This window comes from Simochromis diagramma, unplaced genomic scaffold (genome assembly GCF_900408965.1).
Source record: "Simochromis diagramma unplaced genomic scaffold, fSimDia1.1 OVJJ01000293.1, whole genome shotgun sequence".
NCBI lineage: Eukaryota > Metazoa > Chordata > Actinopteri > Cichliformes > Cichlidae > Simochromis > Simochromis diagramma.
This window is the reverse complement of record NW_024386801.1, coordinates 6,612,780-6,635,384: the sequence shown is the minus strand read 5'-3', so window position 1 is coordinate 6,635,384 and position 22,605 is coordinate 6,612,780. Positions and strand designations below refer to the sequence as shown.

The 22,605-nt window shown below is 37.5% G+C and overlaps 1 protein-coding gene across 4 annotated transcripts; it reads left to right on the top strand.

Annotated features, from left to right (window-relative positions):
* The first annotated feature begins 146 nt into the window (after positions 1-146).
* LOC120729644 (putative adenosylhomocysteinase 3) lies at positions 147-20,107 on the top strand. 4 transcript variants are annotated; one of them, XM_040025389.1, is made up of 17 exons: positions 147-476; positions 10,422-10,518; positions 10,893-11,030; positions 11,198-11,298; positions 11,526-11,628; positions 11,719-11,813; positions 16,151-16,257; positions 16,344-16,460; positions 16,670-16,733; positions 16,821-16,909; positions 17,034-17,104; positions 17,228-17,322; positions 17,405-17,503; positions 17,932-18,000; positions 18,115-18,193; positions 18,932-19,052; positions 19,140-20,107. In XM_040025389.1, the coding sequence occupies exons 1-17, from the start codon at positions 222-224 to the stop codon at positions 19,144-19,146; spliced, it is 1,707 nt and encodes a 568-aa protein (XP_039881323.1). In that variant the 5' UTR covers positions 147-221; the 3' UTR covers positions 19,147-20,107. The 4 variants fall into 4 exon arrangements, with proteins under 4 accessions (XP_039881323.1, XP_039881324.1, XP_039881326.1 ...); XM_040025390.1 differs by lacking the exon at positions 147-476 and adding an exon at positions 506-1,712; XM_040025392.1 differs by lacking the exon at positions 147-476 and adding an exon at positions 4,731-5,776.
* Positions 20,108-22,605: the final 2,498 nt, after the last annotated feature.

Sequence of the window (22,605 nt, the reverse complement as noted above, 5' to 3'; positions counted from 1 at the left end):
CCAGGTTACGTTTGCCTCGTGTCGAGCAACAGTGCTCATATCTCTGTTTACACTGTACACACTGCATCCAAAATCAATTATCTGCTTTACATTTAGTCAAAGTAACCAAGAACTGCTACTGTTTAGAGTAAATACACTCTATGGAGGAGGAAATATCAGATATATGTGGGTAGAGAAGAAGAAGAAAGAAGCTAATTCAACACATTACTATCAGAGGAAACATGGAAAAGAACCAGATCCTGGGATTAGCTGATGGGTATCTGAAACCACTAGAGGAGTACAGAGCTGAACTTAATGGGGAGGATATGGAGAGTGCTAATGGTGGAACAAGGGAAAGCAAAGGCAGTCCGAACCTGCTGCAGATGCTAAAAGCGGCAGAGAGGAGGAGGGCGCAGCAAAGTCGGGACAGAGACAGGTTAGAGGTATCCAAGGTTGTGACGAAAGAACCGGTTACTGAAGCGCTGAAGACTACCATGGTGAGCAGAGACAGCGTTTTCACTATCACTATAAAAGTGCTAGGCCCACATAACATCACACATGCACCTGTGACTACACCACGGGGAGCGTGAATGTGCATCTACTCAAGATGTTAATGATATTTAGTCGCCATGAATGTTTGACCAGTACGCTCACGCAAATACTGCACTTGCTTTCTGAAAATGTAAAACGAGAGAGCTAACAAACTGACTCGTGTCATGTCTGATGATTGCAGCATTAAAAGCAGGACCTCTGAATAAATGTTTGTGAAAGAAGGATAAAACATCTTAACGTTTATGGGAACTGCTCATGGGAAGTGTAGGCAAATAAAAATGGCAGATCTTTTTCAATTACTTAGTACATTTGGCCCTTCCCTGCTCTGACATATCCAAATGTCTCTTTTAAAAAGCATATATATATATATACATACATATTTTATTCTTGTGTCGCCACAAAACTGGGCGCCTATCAGAGATACACCTATGTACAATCAGAAATGGGCAATATATCCTGTTCTTGCTGCCAATCAAGCTCCAAAAATATTGAATCCCAAAGTTCCTATCATGGCCTCAGTTTTGTTTTAGGTCCTGTGACTTTACAGAGCTGCCCTGTAGCCACAGAAAACAATAACCAACTGTTTCTGCAGGCTCTTGTCTTTTCCGTCACGGTTTAAATCAGTCAAATGCCACTCTAAGAGACTTCAGTAACACTGCAGTGCTGCTTGGTCATTCTGTGGACAGAAAACAATGAATTCATGCTCTATTGTCACATGGCCTCTCATGCTTACCTCTGTAACCCTTTTGTTAAGAATAATGTTCTTTCCTCGTGACCAGTTCTTCTGTCGTTTTTCTTTATGTTGCAATAACTGTCATTACGTTGCAAAACTGTCACCTCCCTGCTGTCTGTTTATTTTAAACTATTTTCGTCTGTGGCCTCAAAAAGCACTCAACTGAGATTTTCTTTCCTTAAATCTCGCTCTTCATCTTTGTAGTTCCTGCTGTCTGTATTTTCTCAGAATCACACACAGAAAGCCTCACAGAGGTCACATTTCTCACTTCCACCTTCTTTTGTCACCTGTTTGGTGAGGGAGTGGCATCAAGCGTCACTTGAACAGCATCGGCTTGCAGCTCTGCAGGGTTCCTGAGAGTCACTGTGCCAGCATGAAGAAAGCGTATAATCTAGTGAATATATCTAAGGCCAAGAATGAGGAGGGGGTGCAGTCCATCTGTATCAAGGTATCACAGCTTTTCTTTCTTTTACAGAGGGCAGCGAGTCGAGGACTTGATGTGTAATTACAATTCAAGCTTTTTTAAGATTAGAGGGTTTAAGCAACATTACATTGGTTATGTTGGTCTTTGTCGATTGCACTGGCATAGAGGAAATGTGTGGTTGGACACAAAGAGAGAGATGTTTTACACATTAAGATGTAATTCTGAGATTTATTTGAAGAGTATCTGTGCAGTAGCTGGTTTGAATTTGAATGTCCACCTGTCCCTCATTAAGTTAACTTTCACACTGCTCCAAGTCAAAGGTTAATAGCTTTTGTGTTAATGATTGGTGGCTTGTGTAAGTGGCAGCTATTTTTGGAAGGCGGTATTTAAGTGATTTTACGAAACACAAGGTTTTCTTATAACCATGTGTTTAAAAAAAAGCCCCCAGACTTTAAAATACAGCTTTATTTATATTTATTGGTGACTTTTTGATATAATTTATTTTTGTTTGTAGCTGGTATTACTACACCCCATGTACAAAAGCCCTGGGCCACTTACAGGAAGCGCTTGGTCAATTTTTATGGTGATGTTAATGCCTGGGGAGGTTTGAACTCTGCAGTTGTTGACACACTATGTGCCTCAGTAGAGCAGTGATCCTGCTCTGTGACTGTCACGGTCTGTGGGATTTGCTGTGGACTTCTGTTATCTGTGTTGTGTCTTAAATTCTAGTTTCCTTTATGCCTTTTACTGCTAGGCTGCTTTTTGATTCCTGTTAGTTTCATGTTTATTTCAGCATGTCATATTTTAGGTCAAGGTTAGGAGTTGTGGAGTTTAGTTACTCGTGTTTTAGACAATTCAGCTCTGATTATGCTTTAATCCCAATCTGTTATAGAGTTTACTTCCATCTCATCCTCATGTGTCTTTTCTTGTACAGTTTGTTCAAGTTTCTTATCGATGTTCACTGCCTGTTTTATTTTGCTAGTTAATTGTCTCCTATGTCTTGTCTTTAATCAAATGCTGAAACCTCAAGGCAAACTTCAAGAAACAACAAAACCTTTATTTAGGTGAAGGATAAAAATCCAAAGAATTCATAGCAAAGTTCAAAATCTTCCTGAGCTCCAGAGGCACATTTTAAGACAAGTTGAACAGACTGAAAGCCTCGTTATACCCTGCAGTGCCTGGCAAACAGCACCATACAATAATGTTGTCATCAAACTGACATGTGCTGTCATAATCCGCCCTTACTGCCCATCATCCGCCACAGCTGTCTTGAAGACACAAGTGCACAGTTGTGTTAGTTTTTACTGTGAATTTAATGATATATCAGTGCATATACACATTCACTTATACTGAGGGAGCTATTGCAACAGCACAATGGTGTGGTGGTTTGCACTGTTGCCTCAAAGCAAGGTCCTGGGTCAGGAGCACTCCAGCTTCTCCCATACTCCACGACATGTAGTGCCTTGCAGTGCAATTATTATCTTGCAGTTATATACATAGTAGGTAAGTGCGGCAGAGTGGGTAACAAAACACAGCTGAACTAGACCAGGAGCCAAACTGAAAACAGGCCACAAGAGACAAATGACTTATCAAAATACAACAGGAGGTAACATGACAGAGAAACTCCTAACACCTAACTCTCATGTTTTTTAACTTGCTTTTGGTTGATTTTTATCTTTATGTTTTAGCTCCAGTGAAGCACTTTGTGATTTTTATCTTGAAAGGTGCTATATAAATAAGATTTTACTTGACTTTTTTACTTTACAAATACTTAACAAGATACGAGAGACTATAGGAGAATTACAAAGTAAAACACAAAGTAACACATATCACTCTAAGCACAAGACTAGAAACCATAAAATAAAACAGAGGCCAAGGCAAAAGAAAATATGATCACAAGAAATTCATCACAGAAATGAAAACTTGAACCACCCACTAAAAATTCTAAACCAAAAAAAACCCCTGAACTAAATTTAACTTTAACAGTGTTACTAAAACTGTAACCAAACAGAAAATACTTAATATCAAACCCTTTAGCGTTCTGCTCAACCAATTGGTAGAGCACATTTTCAGGCCCTATCTAACTGAGGCTTTTGTTGAAATTGACCTACCTTGTTGAGTCTTTTCTACCAATTGGTTTACATCTGTAATGCCAAAAAAGTCCACCAGAAGGCACTGTGAATGGAAACTGTTGGCTCTTCTTATACCCCTCCCAACCAGGAAGTCAGAAACAAAAAAACCATCCAACATATTTTGAGTGTTTTTGATGAAACTAAGATAGGAAGATATAATTTTTCTTATATGACAGTGTTACAGGACTTACTAAACAGATGTATTTCGCTTGACAGCATTAAAAAAAGTGAATTAAATGTTTAATATTTTTTTTAAAAAGTGGTCAACCAAACGGTTGATTTGTCCCTTTATGGTGCTACTGCTAACATAACTTAATGTTATTAAAATTGATTATTTGCCATAAAATCAGACCACTAGACCCATTTTCTTTATCCATTGCTATTGATAAATCACATTAAGTGTTAGCACAGGAAGAATATGCTGAAATAATTTCCTCAGTAAGTCATTTTTGTAACTTTCTGAGTTAATATTATTAAATATTGTAAAAAACAAGAATAACACGTGGAAATCACAAATATCACAACTGATTACCTTTTAACCAGGAGGGGGGGAACAACTAAGCTGTAGTGCCTCTTCACTTCACTGTGCAATACCTTTTGTGCAATACTTTTGTTAATAGTCAATGGTGCAATAGACCTCAATACTTGAAATGTGCAATTCACTTGTATTTTTATTTTTATTCCTATTTATCCCCTTCGTATATTTTATTTATATTTGTCTCTGTATGTGTGTATATATATATGTGTGTGTGTGTGTGTGTGTGTGTGTGTGTGTGTGTGTGTGTGTGTGTGTGTGTGTGTGCGTATATATATATAATATTCTATAACTCTGTAACTTCTGTCGGTGCTGTGCTTTTGGAAACCGAATTTCCCAGAGGAACCCACCCGAGGGATTAATAAAGTTTTATCTTATCTTATCCAAATTACAGTAGCTGGTAAATTAATATTACCAAGTTCTCAAAATTATAATTTCATGTTTAACAAGTACTATATGGACGCTAAACAATTATATGGCTAAAAATCACATAGTCCTGTGGCATGATACTCATGATACCATCCATCTTCAACCACAGTGTGTTTGAGGTCATGGTTCCATATGAAGCCACAAGGGCTGGCACTCTCCACCAGTATATTGCCAACAAACCAGATGAATGGGCCTTTAAATTGTTCTGCCAAGCAAGTTCATTTGGCATCATCCACGACTTTCTGCTGTATCAAGGGGCATCTATATTCTTCAATGCTCCCCTCAGTGAAAAGGAACAGAAGCTACCTCTAAGGGGCCGAATTTGTAAAAAAAAAAAAAAAAAAAAAAAAAACAGTATGCAAACCCATAAAACAACCTCAGCTCTTCACAAGTTTCAGCTTGGTCCAGAACTTGCACACCTCCTTGGGTGTCAGGTGCATTGGTACTGTATGACCAAACTGCACCGGTGGAGCTCCCCTGATGGCAGACAAAGACCTGTTGAAGAAGGGCCATGGAGCCTGTTATTACAGGTCTGATGAAGGTCTGATTGCAATAAAATGGTTTGACAAGAAATGTGTTAACCTTCTAAACAATGCCTGTGGGTTCATGCCTCTTTCATCGGTCAAACGGTGGAGCAAAGAGCCCAATGCAAAGACCAATGCCCATCACTCATCCCTGTATATAATTAGCATATGGGAGGAATTAAGCTTTCTGATATGATATTACACCTATATAAGACAAGTTATAAGTTACAAGTTAAGGAGATGGCATATTCCACTGTTCGGATACATCCTTGACTTGAATACCTGGTCTACAAGAGGGACTGTGCCCTACTGGACCAGAAACCGATGGCTCTCAAAAGGTTTCCACCTGGCTGTGTCTGAACCAAGTTAACAAGCCAGAATCTAGAGTTGGACGACCATGATTCAGCTCTCCAAGACCACAGAATCAATGCTACACCCTAAGACCCCGACGACCAAAACCATGAGCAGGTGTGCTTGATTTGCACTGTTTTTATTTGATTTTGATTTTGCACAGTAGCATTCAATCAGAAATGGCCTGAATGGGAGTATTTTGTGCTGTAGCACATTTTTCACATTTGCAGACTAAAAAAAAAAACGATGTATTTGGTTGTTTGATAAAAAATTTTCTTTTGATGGAATGAAAACAGCAATGTTCACTGGCATGCTACTAGAAATAAACTGTATTCAATGCCCTGGATAGTTTTTGTTATCAATTTAATTATAATTTGGCCTTTTTTATAATTGTATTATCTAATGTACTTGTATTTGTATGACATTTCATACTTTTACCATTAAGTGACATCTCAACAGTTTGGTAGAGATCAATATTTTAAAAACTACAGGGTCTATTGAAAAAAAAAATTGATTGTGGTTATTACTCACCCAAATCAATAAGAAATGCAAACAAAAAAAATTCCATTGTTTTTTCTTGGTGTTGACCTCAAAGGGTTAATTCAAAGTTAAAAACCACAAAACCCACAGTTCTGATTCAGTGTTTTAGCATCTGCATACTCTTCCTGTGTCCTACTTGTGTTTCTTGGGTGGATCTCTGGTTGCCACTTGGTTGGGCTTGCTGCCCCTTATGTAACAAAGCTCGTCCTTTGTTTTTCTTTTGTTGTCCGCTCTTCAGAGACCTGTGTTTGGTTTCTCTTTCACACCATTCATTAGAGTGTCTTTACTTGGTCTGGCATTTCATGGCACTTCATGGCTCAGTTGCTGTGGTCTCTAAACACTTCCACTTTGCAATAATACCACTTGTGGGATATCTCAGCGGGAGGAAATTTCACAGACTGACTTGTTGCAACGGTGGCATCCTGTTACAGTACCACACCCTAATTTAGCAAGCTCTTAAGAACAATTCGTGCTTTTATAAATGTTTGCACAGGCAGAGCGCACGGCTAGGTGCTGGATTTTATATACCTAATTTCAGAGATTGAGGTGTGACCCAGTACTGTTGCCCATAAAGTGTATATTTAAACCAGATCAGCAAAGTTTACTAATGTTGTTAATGTTGACAAGAGACCTTTGCCAAACAAACTATTTAAATGAGGCATGCTTGTCACAGTCTGGAGGAGGCAGACTGTATGGAGTGAACAAACTAAAACAAACAACAACAAACAAAAAAACCAAAAAAAAAACCAAAAAAAAAAAAAAACCGAGGGGTCCGTTCTTCGTACCTCGCTTACTACATCCAAGATCAAATCATCGCGCTAACTTTGAGCTCGCTATTCCGGTTCTCCGAACACACCTGTTGTTGACGATTAGTACAGCTGGATGAAGTAATGTGAGATCACTGGGTGGCTTAACAGGGGCTACGCATCGATAGTAGAAACATTGATCGGCAACCCTTTGATTGGTCGGCGAAAATGTCGAAGGAGCGCGCTCGGTATTTTTCGGCAGCAGAGCAAGAACTCTTGAGTGAGGGATTTCAGGAGTTTCAGAGTTTAATTAAAACGCAAGGGAACACTGCAAAGGCTGCAAAAGCAAGGAGAGAGGGCTGGCAGAAAGTTGCTGACAAATTAAACTCGTAAGTAATTTAATAATAATAATAATAATAATAATAATAATAATAGACTGGATTTATATAGCGCTTTTCAAGGCACCCAAAGCGCTTTACAATGCCACTATTCAGTCACTCTCACATTCACACATGGTGGAGGCAAGCTACGGTTGTAGCCACAGCTGCCCTGGGGCAGACTGACAGAAGCCAGGCTGCCATATCGCGCCATCGGCCCCTCTGGCCAACACCAGTAGGCGGTAGGGTAGATTTATTATATTATATTACATTATATCATATTATATTATATTACATTATATCCTCTTTCACATTAGAGCCACAACAGGACCCACTAGAACATGGGAACAAGTAAAAGTGGAATATAAGAATATTCTACAGAATGGTAATATTTATCACTTATATTGCTTTTAGTCTCTTGGAAAGAGACCCTGAAATAATCTGTTTGTTTATAACAGCAACCAAGAAAAGGGCAGAGCAATAAAAGACAGGTGGTGGTCCTGCACCCCCTCGTCAACAAGTTGGTTAAGTAAATAATACCCTCACGGGAAAATCGATATCTCTCTATGAGCACACTGTCGCGCTGAGCTAAAGGATCCTGTCTATCCCGCAATATACGCTGAATTCTGAAAACTCTCCTTATCAATCTTGCACCTTCCGCAATGGGTTGCTCGCGTATACGGACAGGACATGGCTGCGACAGGCTTCCCAAATCCACCTTCGCTTTTATAGCCGTGGTCTCCCATCTTGATTACATGAAGTAATTTACTATTACTACTCTAACATATGAATTACATCTGAAATAATCAAATACATGAAATAGAATGATTAATAGTACATTTCCCTTTTTCTAGGAAATGACCTGTATGTATCTGTATGAAATCAATAAATGGATCAGGTGCTGCATTATCTTTAGTTACATTGATGTTATTTATTTATGGTAAAACAGTGGTAAAATATCGCTGTTGCTTTCGTATAAATGAAGCGGACATACCTGAGTGGCCGCGATCTAATCTTGTTTACATAAAGTAAACCTGCTCCCGAGCAGGTTTACGCTTACGGATCTGTTGCTATGACAGCAAGTCCCGGATGAGCTTCGGAGAACCGAACGATCCAAGATCACGCGAAATCGTCAACAATCAAATCCAGCTAACCTACTTAGCGAGGTACGAAGAACGGACCCCTGGACATGAAACTTGGAAACATGGTGTGGAGAACGTGACATGAACAACAGACGACCTGACAAAGAATGAACAGAAACACGCCGACTAAATACACACATGGGGAAACAGCTGACACTAGTCTGACATAATGAAACAAAGGAAGCAAAGCTGACTACATTGACATAGGACACAGACCTTCAAAATAAAACAGGAAACATGAGACGCAGACATGACAATATAAACTTGACAACATAAGACACACAGCATGAAACACATAAAGGGAGAGGGAAACTTAAATACAGGGGTAGAAAACACAAAGGGAATCTAATAAACAAATGAACTTAGCTACACTAAAGAACTTAAACATAACATCCAAATAAACTAAAACTCAAAACGCTGGGTCAACAGACCAGGAACTTGACAATGCTGGGCTGTTTTAAATCAGCAAGTATATGAAATAAATGTTCATGTATGTGGAGTGTATTTCATTCATTGAAGAATTTGACGTGTAGAGGAGTGGCATCGTGAGAGTGGACAGTCTGTCACAGCAGCTCCTGTAGTTTCCTCAGTAATTTCCCTTGTGAGATCGATAATCTGTCTGTCTGTCTCTCTTACTTACTTTAGTTTAATGGACCTCAGGGTGTCCAGTCTCTTTCCATGACTGCCTGCCCTGACTTAGTATTTTTGCCATTATAAAATTTATTTGGATTCTAGATTTCTTCTTGCGCCCTCGGTCTAGTTTAAATGTGTGGTTAAGTTGGGGAATTTAAAAAATATTACCCTGCCTGGACTTAAAGATACCTGGAATTAAACTGTATCACATGTAATGAAAAGAAAGATTTTTTCAGGAATGTAAACCCAGACCAATGCTTTTTTTAAACGTGCAATATAAAAACCATAGGCTACCATCATTAAATACATGGCAAACCAAATCAATTCTGCATAACACTGTAGGTGTTCTGAGATGAGATTAGAAACCTGAACTCGTGCTTCACTAAGCTTTCCTGAAGGCAGACACCTTTTCCATGCATAATATCTTTTTCATTGCTTTGCTTTGTGTCATAAAAAAGCCTCAAACATATGTGTTAATCGCTTCTGTCTTGTTGTTTTTAGTTGCATGACTGCTGTGTTTCAGCCATGAGTGCAGTTTCTTGCTTTTTTCTTCTTTTTTGCTCACAGTTGTTGTTTTCTCCTTCTGTGGGGTTTGAAAGCAGCTGACAAGTTATGACAGCTAATAACAGAATTGAAACAAGTTAGTCAAACCCCCATTACTTTAGGAGCTATATGTTACTGTATTTTTTACATTACAAAAAATAAGCACCCTCTCCTTTCCTGTAATGCATCTCACAAGGTGCTAATGTTCCCATTTGAGGCTTATTAAGGATCAAGTTAGCAAAAAACAGAAATATGTTACATTTTCCAGAATGCAATCAAATGATATCTTAAATGCGAAGCTTCAAACACTTGAGGTCAGTGTGTGGGCGTGTTGGTCTTGGTGGGTGTGCACATATGTAAGAGAAAGAACAAAAGCAGAAAAAAAAATCTGCCATCCACAGAAAAGCTGAAGACAGGTGGTGAGCCTTCAGTAAGGCTGAGCTGTAGGTTTAAGTCTACGCGTGCAGCCAGGGAGCAGACATGGCCAAGTGGGATTCCTGTGGCAGCAGCCCAGCCTTCAAACAGCCACACTGGATGGTGAGATTGCAACAGATACAGAGATAAAAGAGAGAAATAGAAAGATTAATGACACAGATAGGCTGTGAGAAGAGAGTTAAAAGAAAGTTGGTGTTTTATGAGCAAATGTATCTGCTTTGACTGCCGCATCTATCTGCTTCAAACAGAGAGGAAAAAACTTTTGTGACCTGCTGAGAGGTAAAACTGAAATATTTGGTATCTGTCTTTTTGAGCCTGTCTGTGATTTCCTTTTATGATTCTTCAGCAAATACCGTTCACTGGCCAGAAGCAAGAATTCAACAGACCTCCCACAAGGACTGTTCGGTCCATGTCTCAGTCATCTACGGATAGCTTCGCTTCAGGTATGGAAACATGAAAACAGACTCGCTGTTAAGTCTAATCACATGTCTCTGATATATAAACTGAGCTGTTTTTTTGATCCCAGCATCGCAAACCGAGGATTAACCCTGTAGGCCAAACCTTAATTAAAGTGAAAAGTCTTCTGCAGAATTAGGTCTCATTAATTTGGTCCTAATCTGCTCCATGAGCCTTTCTCAAAAATGTCAGTCACTGCCAGAGTATGTGCAGACTTCAAAGAGATCAGAGAAAAGAATCACCTAGTTATCAACAAGATAAAGGCTGGAAAACCTGAGCCAAAGAATCATGTGTTTCTGTAATACTCCTTCACGCGTCAGCCAGATGATTTGTCTCACATAGTCTAAATTATGTGTTGCAGTGCACAGTGACACCTCTGATGATGAGTCTTCTCCTCGAGACAAGCTTCAGAAATCCACCAAAGGCCCGTCTGACTTCTGCATCAAAAACATCAGTCAGGCTGATTTTGGACGCAAAGAAATAGAAATGGCAGAGCAAGGTACGCCAATACCAACGGCCTTCAAACCACAGTTTATGCAGAAGTTACAATATAACAGTAAAATGAATGTTACTGCCCATCTAAAGAGGCTCTGTAGAGAAATGCACAAGAGGAGGATCTAAGACTGTCCTGGTTTTTGTGTCTTGATTCTCATCTGCGATATTTAGAAATGCCAGCTCTGATGAACCTGAGGAAAAGGGCAGGTGGGGAGAAACCGCTGTCTGGAGCCAAAGTAGTGGGCTGCACACACATCACTGCACAGACAGCGGTCAGTTCAACACACACACTGCTGTCAAATAAAGAAACGAGCACTGACAGATTTACAACGTGCCAAATAGAGATCTGGTTTGTTTCTTTAAATAAAGAGAAGAATATCACTATTTAGATTTTATTTTATTTCTATGTGGCATATTATCCACAGTGCATCATATAATTCTGCATTAGCACTACTTCAGTGTCTAGAACCGGCCTCTGTGTGTTCATGGTGTCCTGCAGGTGCTGATTGAGACTCTGGCTGCGTTGGGGGCGCAGTGTCGCTGGGCGGCTTGTAACATTTTCTCGACTCAGAATGCTGTGGCGGCTGCTCTGGTTAAAGCAGGTACAGCTTCTGCACAAGCTCCTGGTTTTACTCTTCCTCCCTCTTACTTTTTTGACCATCACACATTTTTCATGCGACTTCCCTTCTCAGGCATCTCAGTGTTTGCGTGGAGAGGAGAATCGGAGGATGAGTTCTGGTGGTGTATTGACCATTGTGTCGGCACTGAGACCTGGCAGCCCAACATGGTATGATGATCGACTCTGCTTACACGTCACATAGCTTCCCCTAGAAGTACACAGTCTCCAGTTCTTATGGTAGTTTCATTTTGATGGAGAGAGACAGGCTAGCAACCAAAAATTAACCAGAAAAGACACAATACATACAAGTTATAAACTGATTTGCATGTCATTGAGTGAAATAAGTATTTCATAACCAAGATGAGATTTGGTACTTGGTGGAGAACCCTTTGTTGGCAAACACAGTGGTAAAGTGTTTCTTGTAGCTGGTTACCAGCTGTGTACACCACAGCACGTTTCTGTATCATTTAAAAAGACAGGCCTGCACATGTGGCTTCTTGAACACGAGGACCATTGCAGGCACTGCAAGATTTCAGTCCATTACCCTATAGTGTGTTACCAATGGTGTTTTTGGTGAGTGTGGTTCCTACTAACTTCAGATCACTAACAAGTTCCTCCGATATAATTTTGTGATGATTCACCACCTTTTTCATGATTATCTCACCTCATGAGGCAAGATCTCACGTGGAGCTCCAAACCGAGAGCAACTAGTGATCATTTTATATTTCTTCCACTTTCGAATAATCACGCCAGCAGTTGTTGTCTTCGAACCGCGCTTCTTGCTGATGGACTTGTAGGCCATTCCAGACTTGTGCAGATACTTCTTAAGATCAGAATTATCTGTAATTGATTGATTATAATCTGTGTGTTATATGGACTCACAACCAGCATGAATTACAGCAGGGTTGTAGGGGATCATTTCACTCAGTGTGGGGTTTTTTGTTATTTTTTCTTGATCTTTTATTGATATTCTGTCTCTGTCCATTTCATTTCATTTATTTATTTATTTCACACTTGGTACAACAGATCAAACAAACCAACCACACTTTCTATCAATAAAGCACTACAACCATGTGTGAAAAGGAGCAGGAAGAAGAAAATATTCTTATTAAACCCTGCCCCCTATCTACAATTCAACTTATATTACAAGTGGGCACCAAAAATCAGGGAACAAACTAATATTAACATTTCTCTCCGGTCCTAACCCAAACCAAACAACAAATTTACAATCAGAATATACCACTCCACATAGTAACAAGGAGAAAAATCAAATTAAATAAATAAAACAAAAAATTATAAAGGATCCTTTTTCAATGATCTCCAATTTCATTCGCATTCTTCATATTGAGTTATCGTTTTAAGCATGTAACACTTTTTAAAACAATGTAAACTTATACAATTCTTTAAATTATAATGAAGAGAGTTCCACAGTCGTATACCCCTAACAGTTGTACTCATTAATCTTTGTGTTGTCCTAGCTAACTGATGCTTAAAATAAAATTTCCTTCTACTATCTTCTCCCCCTGAACACATTAAAAATACTCTTTGTAACTTAAAGGGCAAAATATTATTTTTAGCCTTAAACATAATTAATAGTGTCCGTAATTTCACTAAATCTCCTAATTTTAATCATTTTGATTTTATAAATAATTTATTTGTATGTTCTCTATATTTAACATTATGAATCATTCGTATCACTTTCTTCTGTAATAAGTTTAGAGGTTTTATAGTATTCTCATATGTATTCCCCCAAACTTCAACACAGTAACTAAAATATGAGAAAAACAATGAAAAATATAAAATGCGCATTGTTTTATAATCTAATAAATCTCTTACATTTCCTAAAATATAAATGCTTTTAACCATCTTCTTTCTTATATACTCAATATGAGATTTCCACGTCAAATTTTCATCTACTATTACACCCAAAAAACGAAATTCAGTAACTCTTTCAATCAATTCTCCATCAATGGACATAATGACTTCATCCTCCTTTACACGATTACCAAATATCATGAATTTCGTTTTTGTCAGATTCAAAGATCATTTATTTACATCAAACCATTTTTTTAATCTTAACATCTCAGAAGTCATAATTTCAACCAAATCTTTCAAATTCTCTCCAGAGCAATAAAAATTTGTGTCATCTGCAAATAAAATAGAATTTAACCTTTTTGATACGTCACAGATATCATTAATATATAAATTAAAAAGTTTAGGTCCCAAAATAGAACCTTGAGGAACGCCACATACAATCTTCAATCTTTCAGAAGTATTGCAGAGATAATGTACATATTGCAACCTATTTTCTAAATAACTCCTTAACCAATTCAATGCCACTCCTCTCACACCATAGTTATACAATTTAGAAATCAAAATAGAATGTTGTAATGTATCAAAAGCTTTTTTTAAATCAACAAATACCCCCACTGTATATTTATTATTATGGGTTGCAGATGAAATATCGTCAATGAAAGTCAACAATGTTAATGCCGTTGATCTATTTTTACGAAATCCAAATTGATTTTCATTTATTAGTTGATATTTTTCAATAAAACTATCAAGTCTTTGCGCAAAGAGTTTTTCAAGCACTTTTGAAAACTGTGACAAAAGAGACACTGGCCTATAATTGTTAAAACTATGCTTATCTCCTGATTTATATAAGGGTATCACTTTTGCCACTTTCATTCGATCAGGAAATACTCCTGATTGTAGCGAAAGATTAAAAATATAGCAAAGAGGAATACTTATACAATCTAAAGTCTTTTTAATTATAACCATGTCTATACCATCACAGTCAGTAGATTTTTTATTTTTAAAATTTTCTACAATTGCTACTATTTCTTTTATGGTAATATCTGCCAATAATATGGAATTAACCATTCTATTATCTCCTTTCCGGGCTTCCTCATATTCTGGATCGTCATTTTTCCTAATTAAATTTGCTAAAGTAGGTCCAACATTTACAAAAAAGGAATTGAATTCGTTTACTACTTCAGTCTTGTCTTCGACAACTTGATTATTCTTAATAAAATAATTAGGCCGATCTAAGGGTGTGTTCTTGTTACCCAATACCTCCTTAAAATATTCCAAATGCCCTTAACATTATTCTTGTTTTCCTGAAAAAGTTTATTATAGTAGTCTTTCTTGGCTTTCCTCAATATTAATACCAACTTATTTTTATAAACTTTGTATTTCATTTCCGCAATCTTAGTTCTCTGTGTTATATAATCCCTATATAAATTATTTTTCTTTTTACACGCATTTGCAAGACCCTTAGTTATCCAAGGTTTCATATTCTTATTCTTTTTCTTATACTTAAATGATACCAATGGACAATGTTTATCATACAAGGCCAAATATGTATTTAAAAATGCTCCGTATGCAACGTCGACCTCATTAACATAAACCTCCTTCCAGTCCACTTCCATGAGATCTTGTCTAAACTTATTCATTGCCTCATTATTTCTTAACCTTCTATGACTCACGAAACCAACTTCTGCCTTTCTTTTCATATTTAACTCAAAAGTAAAAAAGACTGGTAGATGATCGCTTATATCATTCATGATGAGGCCACTCATAATATTACTCTTCAAACTATTAATTAAAATATGATCAATTAGTGTTTCTGATTTATCCGTTATTCTACTCGGCTTTATAATTAAAGGATAAAATCCTTTACCAAATAATAATTCAAAAAAATCTGAGGAAGCCTTATCATTTGCCTCTTTACAAAGATCAATATTGTAATCACCACACAAACATACAGTCTTATTTCCCTTAGCCTTACTCAATAAATCTTCTACTGCTTCTGTAAATAACTCAATCTGTAATCCAGTAAAATGAAATTACCATGAAAATTAAACGCTGTTCATTTATTTCTAAGTGAGCAAACTTACAAATTCAACAAGAGGTTGAATAATTATTTTCCTTCACTGTATGCATAATGTGTCCTGTTTTTTTCAAAGCAGGTCTATTATGCACATTTCCAGCTCTATATCCTTAGCTATGTTTTCCTGCAGCCTCATCTGGAGTCTTAAAATAAACTTCTTTGAGCTAACTTTCTTCTAAATGTTGGCTTTCACCTGATAGCTTCATGTGCAGATTCTCTTAAGAGAGATTAATGTAATATTTAAGCATACATTTCAGGAGGAGTGTATTTGTACTCACATCCTCTGTGGTATTTCAGAAGATACTGTTCGTGTTTGAAGACTTTTTGTAGCCTCAGATCTTAAACACCGTTAGTATTTCAAATATAATTAATACTTGGTAAACTGTTCCTTTACACTCAAATTTTCAATGTAATTTATTGGAATTTATTGGAATCTTAATGAATAATTATTTGAGTACATGAACCTTTGATTTTATATATTTCAGATGCATTTTATTCAAAATTATTGCTTCATGTTTATGTGGGCCAAGAACAATTGGACCTACAATTCAGTGTGTTATCTACAAATGCTTCCATGAAGGTGCCTCGAGCTTGTTTTTCTTATTACTCCCAGATCCTGGATGACGGTGGTGACTTGACTGACTGGATCTATAAGAAGTATCCGGAACTGTTTAAGAATCTCAAAGGTGTTGTGGAGGAAAGCATCACAGGGATCTATCGGTGAGTGTAAACACGAAGCTCGAATGACTTTAAGGTTACAAAGTTAATCTGCAGCTCACGTGGGTGTTTCCGTGCCTCTGATTCAGGTTGTACCAGCTGTCAAAGGCAGGCAGACTGTCTGTTCCTGCTATGAATGTCAACGATTCGGTGACCAAACAGAAGTTTGACAACCTGTACTTCTGCAAGGAGTCTGTACTGGAAGGGTAATTAATCCTGTTGCGACTATTGGAGATTATGTATCGGAATTTCAGGAGCAGGACCACGCCTCCAAACACGCTCCTTCCGGTTGTCATCTATACAGGTTGACAAACTGTCTGTCAAACCTAAAACGAGGTCATAGGCCCAGCCAGTGAATAAACAGATAAAAACACCAGCATAGCAGCAAACTGACCATGGTCAACTCTGCTTCCAGGCTGAAGCGGACCACTGACATCATGTTTGGAGGAAAGCAGGTGGTGGTGTGTGGATATGGCGAGGTTAGTGGGATATAAAGTGTTTGCCCCGTGAAATAACCCACATTTAAGCCACTCGGCCAGACTGTGTTGAATTTCTTTTTCTCGTAGGTTGGAAAAGGCTGCTGCGCTGCCCTAAAAGCACTGGGTGCTATAGTGTATGTCACAGAAGTGGATCCTATCTGTGCCCTTCAGGCCTGGTATGAATAGAAGAAGCTTTTATCAACCAAGATGTGAAGTGTTCCCTCCTCTTACGCCACACCATGAAAAAAACATGATGAAATACTGTTTTAACCCTGTCCTCTTATCCCCCACTCCACTCAGCATGGATGGCTTCAGAGTAATTAAACTGAGTGAAATAGTCAGACATATAGACATGGTCATCACCTGCACAGGTGACTGCTGTCATCCTATGATTAATACTTTTTTTTAAAAACAAAACAATCAAAATATTATTTTTAATTAATATTTATTTTTCACCTGTTTTTTGTTTTTTTTTACTCACTGCTTCTCTGCAGGGAATAAAAATGTTGTGATGAGAGAACATCTGGACAAAATGAAGAATGGCTGCATAGTCTGCAACATGGGACACTCCAGCAGTGAGATAGATTTGGTAAAGACACATGTTGTGTGCGCGTGTATAGGCCTCTATATGTGAATGATTTGGCGTTAAACTATAGATTCCTACGTCTCAGGCTGGTCTGCGGTCTTTAGATCTGAAGTGGGTGCATGTGAGACCTCGGGTGGATCACGTCATCTGGCCTGATGGCAAGAGAATTGTCTTGCTGGCAGAGGTGAGGATACTCTGTTCTTCTAATGAGTCCCAAATCATGTAAGGACTTTAAATGTATGACCTTGAAGTACACTGCTTATTTAGCAAGAGAAATATGCGCTCTTCTTAATGTATTATAAGGAACAGATGGATGAATCTGAGAGATTTTGAGATAAAAATAGAGAGAAATTCAGAAAAGAAAAGCAGCAATTATGATATAAAGACCAGGTGTGTATCCTCCAAAAGTAAATAATAACATCAGACAGCACAGGAAGACCATTCGTGTACGCTGTGCTTTAAACTGGGGGCTCATACTACACTAATCATAACGTTATCCTGTTTAGTACATACAAACCACAGCTCAATTGGGATGAAATATTATTTCAAATGGTTGTAATCATAGCCGCTCTTACGTGATTTGTTTTCATTTAGTATTGACTTTCCTCTCAGGGTCGTTTGCTGAATCTGAGCTGCTCTACTGTGCCCTCATTTGTCCTCTCCATCACTGCCGCTACCCAGGTAAGAAAACAGATTTACAAAGTGGTTATTCTTTTCTAAATGCATCACAGCAGCTCTGTCAGTCATTAGGCTGCTTGCAGTCACTTTTAGTTAACGTTCGCTGTTATGTTTCAGGCCATGGCTCTCATAGAGCTGTACAATGCCCCAGAAGGAAGATACAACAAGGATGTCTACCTGCTGCCAAAGAAGATGGGCAAGTTACAATGCATTCTTCATGTTAAAAAGGACTTTTTCCCTCCCACTGTTGCCAAGTGCTTGCACATGTTGGTTGTAGGGTTTTTACCTTTTAATATAAAGTGTCTTGAGGACTGTTCTTGTATCTGGTGCTATACAATTAAAACTGAATTTAATTTAATTACTTTCTCTTTCTATCCCACAGCTGTTAATGTATCTTGTACTCGATACTAAGCTTTAGTTACTTACCATTTTGTATTGGAAATCTACAATATATAAGTGATATACCTGTAATACAGTCATTAAAAAGTTACAAAATTAAAATGCATATAAATGAATTAATAATTATGATCTAATAATATAAAGTATTGATTGTGGAAAAGTGCCATTCTACATAATGACTACATTTACTTTAGTGTTACTAGATACTTTAAATATGTTTTTTATATTATATAGCATGATAATTATTAAGCTACTTAAATGGGATTTTATTTAATTTAAGTTAAAAAAAAAAGTCTAAATACTTTTTTGCACTTTGCACTATCCAACACAAAATCAAGCTCAAATTCAAGCTTGAAAACATTCACATAATACATTTGTAATGGGTCTCAGGGCTGCACATAAGCCTGAAAATCATATTAAATGTTTTATAGACCATTATAATTTTATTTGTCATTAATTATTCTTTTTCCTGTTTTATCAGTATAGCCAAGAAGGAAATTAAGGTGTGATAATCTTCGTGTCTCCATATTTTCAGATGAATACGTGGCCAGCCTTCACCTGCCGATATTTGACGCACACCTCACAGAGTTGTCAGATGATCAGGCCAAGTACATGGGCATCAGCAAACACGGACCCTTCAAACCAAACTATTACAGGCATAAACTTCTCTCTCACATAGACAAACACTAACACACATTTTAACGTTTAATGTTTCTGATCTTTTTTTGTTTTTGTTGTAACAGGTATTGATGTTTTGCTCACAAAATTGACGGACAGACGCTCTTCAGAAAAGCTGCTGTGAAAACAGGAGCGCTGACGCCCTCTACAGTCTGAAGCTTTACAGAGTGTATCTGAAGCAACAGCATATTAAGACTGACTTTTCTGTATTCCTATGTATTGTACAATGTTCCAGATTTTCACATTGTCCACAGTGACCAGAATTTAATCAGTATGATGTCTTAATTCGAAAGGGAGGAAATGAAAAACTGTTCTGAATGGGACGGAGTTACTTTTCTATCAGCTGAATGGAGTACCTGGAAAACGTACTCTTGTCACATCACCTAAAATCCCCATCCTTTTCTAACATTTAGATAAATTAATTTTAACTAACAGGCAAGTTGTTAGACTTTTGTACATATAAAATTATTATAATAAAAAATACATTTTACTCTTTCTGCATTTCTGCTTTATAACTTGAAAACACCAAAACAACCAATGAACTTTCTAACTTATAAACCATAGAACAACTTAATGAACACTATTTGACTTATTTGTATTGATGGATACGGTTGCAGTTGTGTACAACCTTGTATATTCAGGTTTGTTTCTGGTTTCCAAGAATTAAAATATATAGTAAATGGGCTGGTTCTGCCTCATTCACAAAAACCATGTTTCCCCTTCATGCTAGTGCTTTCTATTTAACGTTCACACACCAAAAAAATGCATCTGAGAGCAACTTGGGGTTCAAACTTTAGTTGCCAGGGATTGCACTACCAGCTTAACAATTTAGCCAGAGCTAAACCAGACAAAGACTGTGCACTGTGAGTTTCACCCACTAGGAGGAGGAATAGTAACATTATTGTTTGGTAAGCTATGGTCCTAATTGCTTGCATGTGTCACTGTTAGAGATGGAACGATACCACTTTTTTTATGTCCGATACCGATACCATAAATTTGGATATCTGCCGATACCGATATGAATCCGATATAGTGTTTTTTAATCAATAAAACTGTTTTTTTAATATCTTGCTGTATTTTGCATAAGTTCATACTCAAGTTTAAATAAACAACAACACTAAAGCTATTCTGTTATACCTGTATGTAAAAAACACACTGCACCCAAAATATTTCATAGTTCAGCAACACTGATCAATCTAATAAACTTAAACCTACTCAGTCTTTCCTATTCTGGTATTTTAAAGAGTATTTAACAGAAATATTAAGCAACCTAACTAATAGGGTTGCAAACTCCCAGCAAAAAAAAATAAATAGGGAACCCCCCTCCACCTCATGATGCTTAATCGACGTAATCAACTTTAATTTAATGCAGTGTGGAAAAAAAAATGCACAGAAATAAATTATTTTTCAAGAATAATTAAATAGATTCAACATCTTTCTTCAACAGAATTGCAGACAGCACAGATGATACCTTCCCAAAGGAAAAAGTACTATAGCTTACTAGGGTATATTAGACTTAACAGTTACTATATACAGTAATGGACTTCTATACATTTTACATCAGATTAAAACTTTGGGTGTAAGATTCAGATAATTATTTATTAAAAGCTAGACATTTTAAATGAGAATAAGAAAGAAGAGTATGTCTTTGTGCCCCCTTTTCCCTGTTAATGCCCTATCGGCCCCCCCTGGCTAAACTTTGCTAGATCCGCCCCTGCACAGTTACCAGCCGTCAGCTGCATAGAAAAGGATCCTGGTGTAGAAAGTAATATTAAATAAATTCTAACAACAGGTTATCAGGCTTAAAGGTGTTGCTGTTGTTCAGCCGCTGGTTTCCTCTTTCTGGTGCAAAGTGGGCCAAAAACAAACAAGAGACACGGACTCAGGACAGAAAAACCGATCAGCTGATCATTAATCAGATTCATGATTGAAGTAGCAGCAGGAGAGGGAGGGAGAAGAGGCAGTCGCTCCATATATCGGTTGTTAAGCTTAACAACATTCAGAGATGAACTTACACACTTGCTTTACTCTGGGATAACTTCATCAGAGATGAAATGCTGGTTTGGTAGTGAGGCTACAAATACACGCAGCAGCTCTATCACGTGACCACACTGCTCCGAGGTGCTACGGTTATGAGCCGAGTTACGCCGTGTTGCAAGTTTTGTGAGGTGCTTTTTTGATATTTAATGGATCGGATTATATTTTTTATTTCTCTCCGATATCCGATCCAGTAATTTACGTCAGTATATTACCGATACGTAATATCTGATCGGTCCATCTCTAGTCACTGTCAGAGCCTTCAGTGCTGCTATCCTTGTATGAGTATCTGAAACCTGTATGTGTGTGAGTGCGTGATTGTGCACACGCACGTGCATGTACTTGAATGTATTACTATACTAAATTCAGTAATTACCTTAAAGTTGTATTTATGTTGTTACTTGTGCCACAAAGATTCTTCAGATATCTGCACGCCAGGTCGATAGAAAAAAAAATCATAAAGCAAACATGCATTTTTTTTCCTGCACGGTTGCACTGCACTCAGATGCTTTCATTTCATATGCTGGAGGAGGAAAATTGTGGAGCAGTACAGAGACACAGCTTTTCAGGAGCAGAAATATAGACAGCACTTTTATTTTTATTCCAGAAAAAGGACAAAAGTGTGATGGTAACGGGCAAACTGTTGCCAGGACAGAAACAATCACAATAAGTTCAAACAAAAGTAAAGATTTGTTTAATCTTTACTTTTGTTGTCACACCTTCACGTTCATATGTAAATACTAAAAGAAAGATTGTACGTGTGTCTTCATTAGGATAGGGATTCATGTTGGTATTAGTGTGTGGGACTGTAGCCTAAAGTTTTATATTGTTACGTGATAGTTATGAGACATTGCATTTGAGGTCATTTTATGGAGTAATGAGAAAGTACCTTAGTGAGTAGTGTAACAATTTACTTAGTACTTGGGAAACATAGAAACCCCAACAATTAGACCCCATATGAGCACTTTGGCTTGCTAATATAAAGCCCCCAGCAGCCCTGACTTATTGCAACATAACAAAGGGAGGATTCAGTGTCACCCTAACTATATGCTTTATTAAAAAGGAAAGTTTTAAGATTAATCTTAAAAGTAGAGAGGGTGTATTTCTCCAAAATCCAAATTGGAAGCTGGTTTTCACAGAAGAGGGGCCTGAAAGTTGAAGGCTCTGCCTCCCATTCCCACAGGTGTAGACCTAGAGGAAATAACGAATGGGAGATGTAAACATTTGCACTGCCATTTACAAAAGCCTTTGTTGGAAGATAAAACGTAAATATTTACTGTAGACTGTCTTAAAGTTGGGTTATGTTGCTTTCCAGCAAGACTAGAAGCATTGCTGGAAAGGTCAATGGTAAATGGCCTTGTTCTTATATAGCATATTTAACTATAAATAAACTATATGTAGTTTGTTGCTCAATCTGTCCTGTAATTATAACACATAAAAATTTTGTTGATTTGCAGATTTTTTTTAATGTGGATTCATTGTAAAAAATACAAA

What these genes read in the sequence shown, in the direction of transcription:
- LOC120729644 (XM_040025389.1), top strand. Translation starts at nt 222, where the DNA reads ATGGAAAAGAACCAGATCCTGGGATTAGCTGATGGGTATCTGAAACCA. An exon ending in TGGTGTGTGGATATGGCGAG is followed by an intron (nt 16,734 to 16,820) that starts GTTAGTGGGATA and finishes TTTTTCTCGTAG; the next exon opens with GTTGGAAAAGGCTGCTGCGC. An exon ending in CCTGCTGCCAAAGAAGATGG is followed by an intron (nt 18,194 to 18,931) that starts GCAAGTTACAAT and finishes CCATATTTTCAG; the next exon opens with ATGAATACGTGGCCAGCCTT.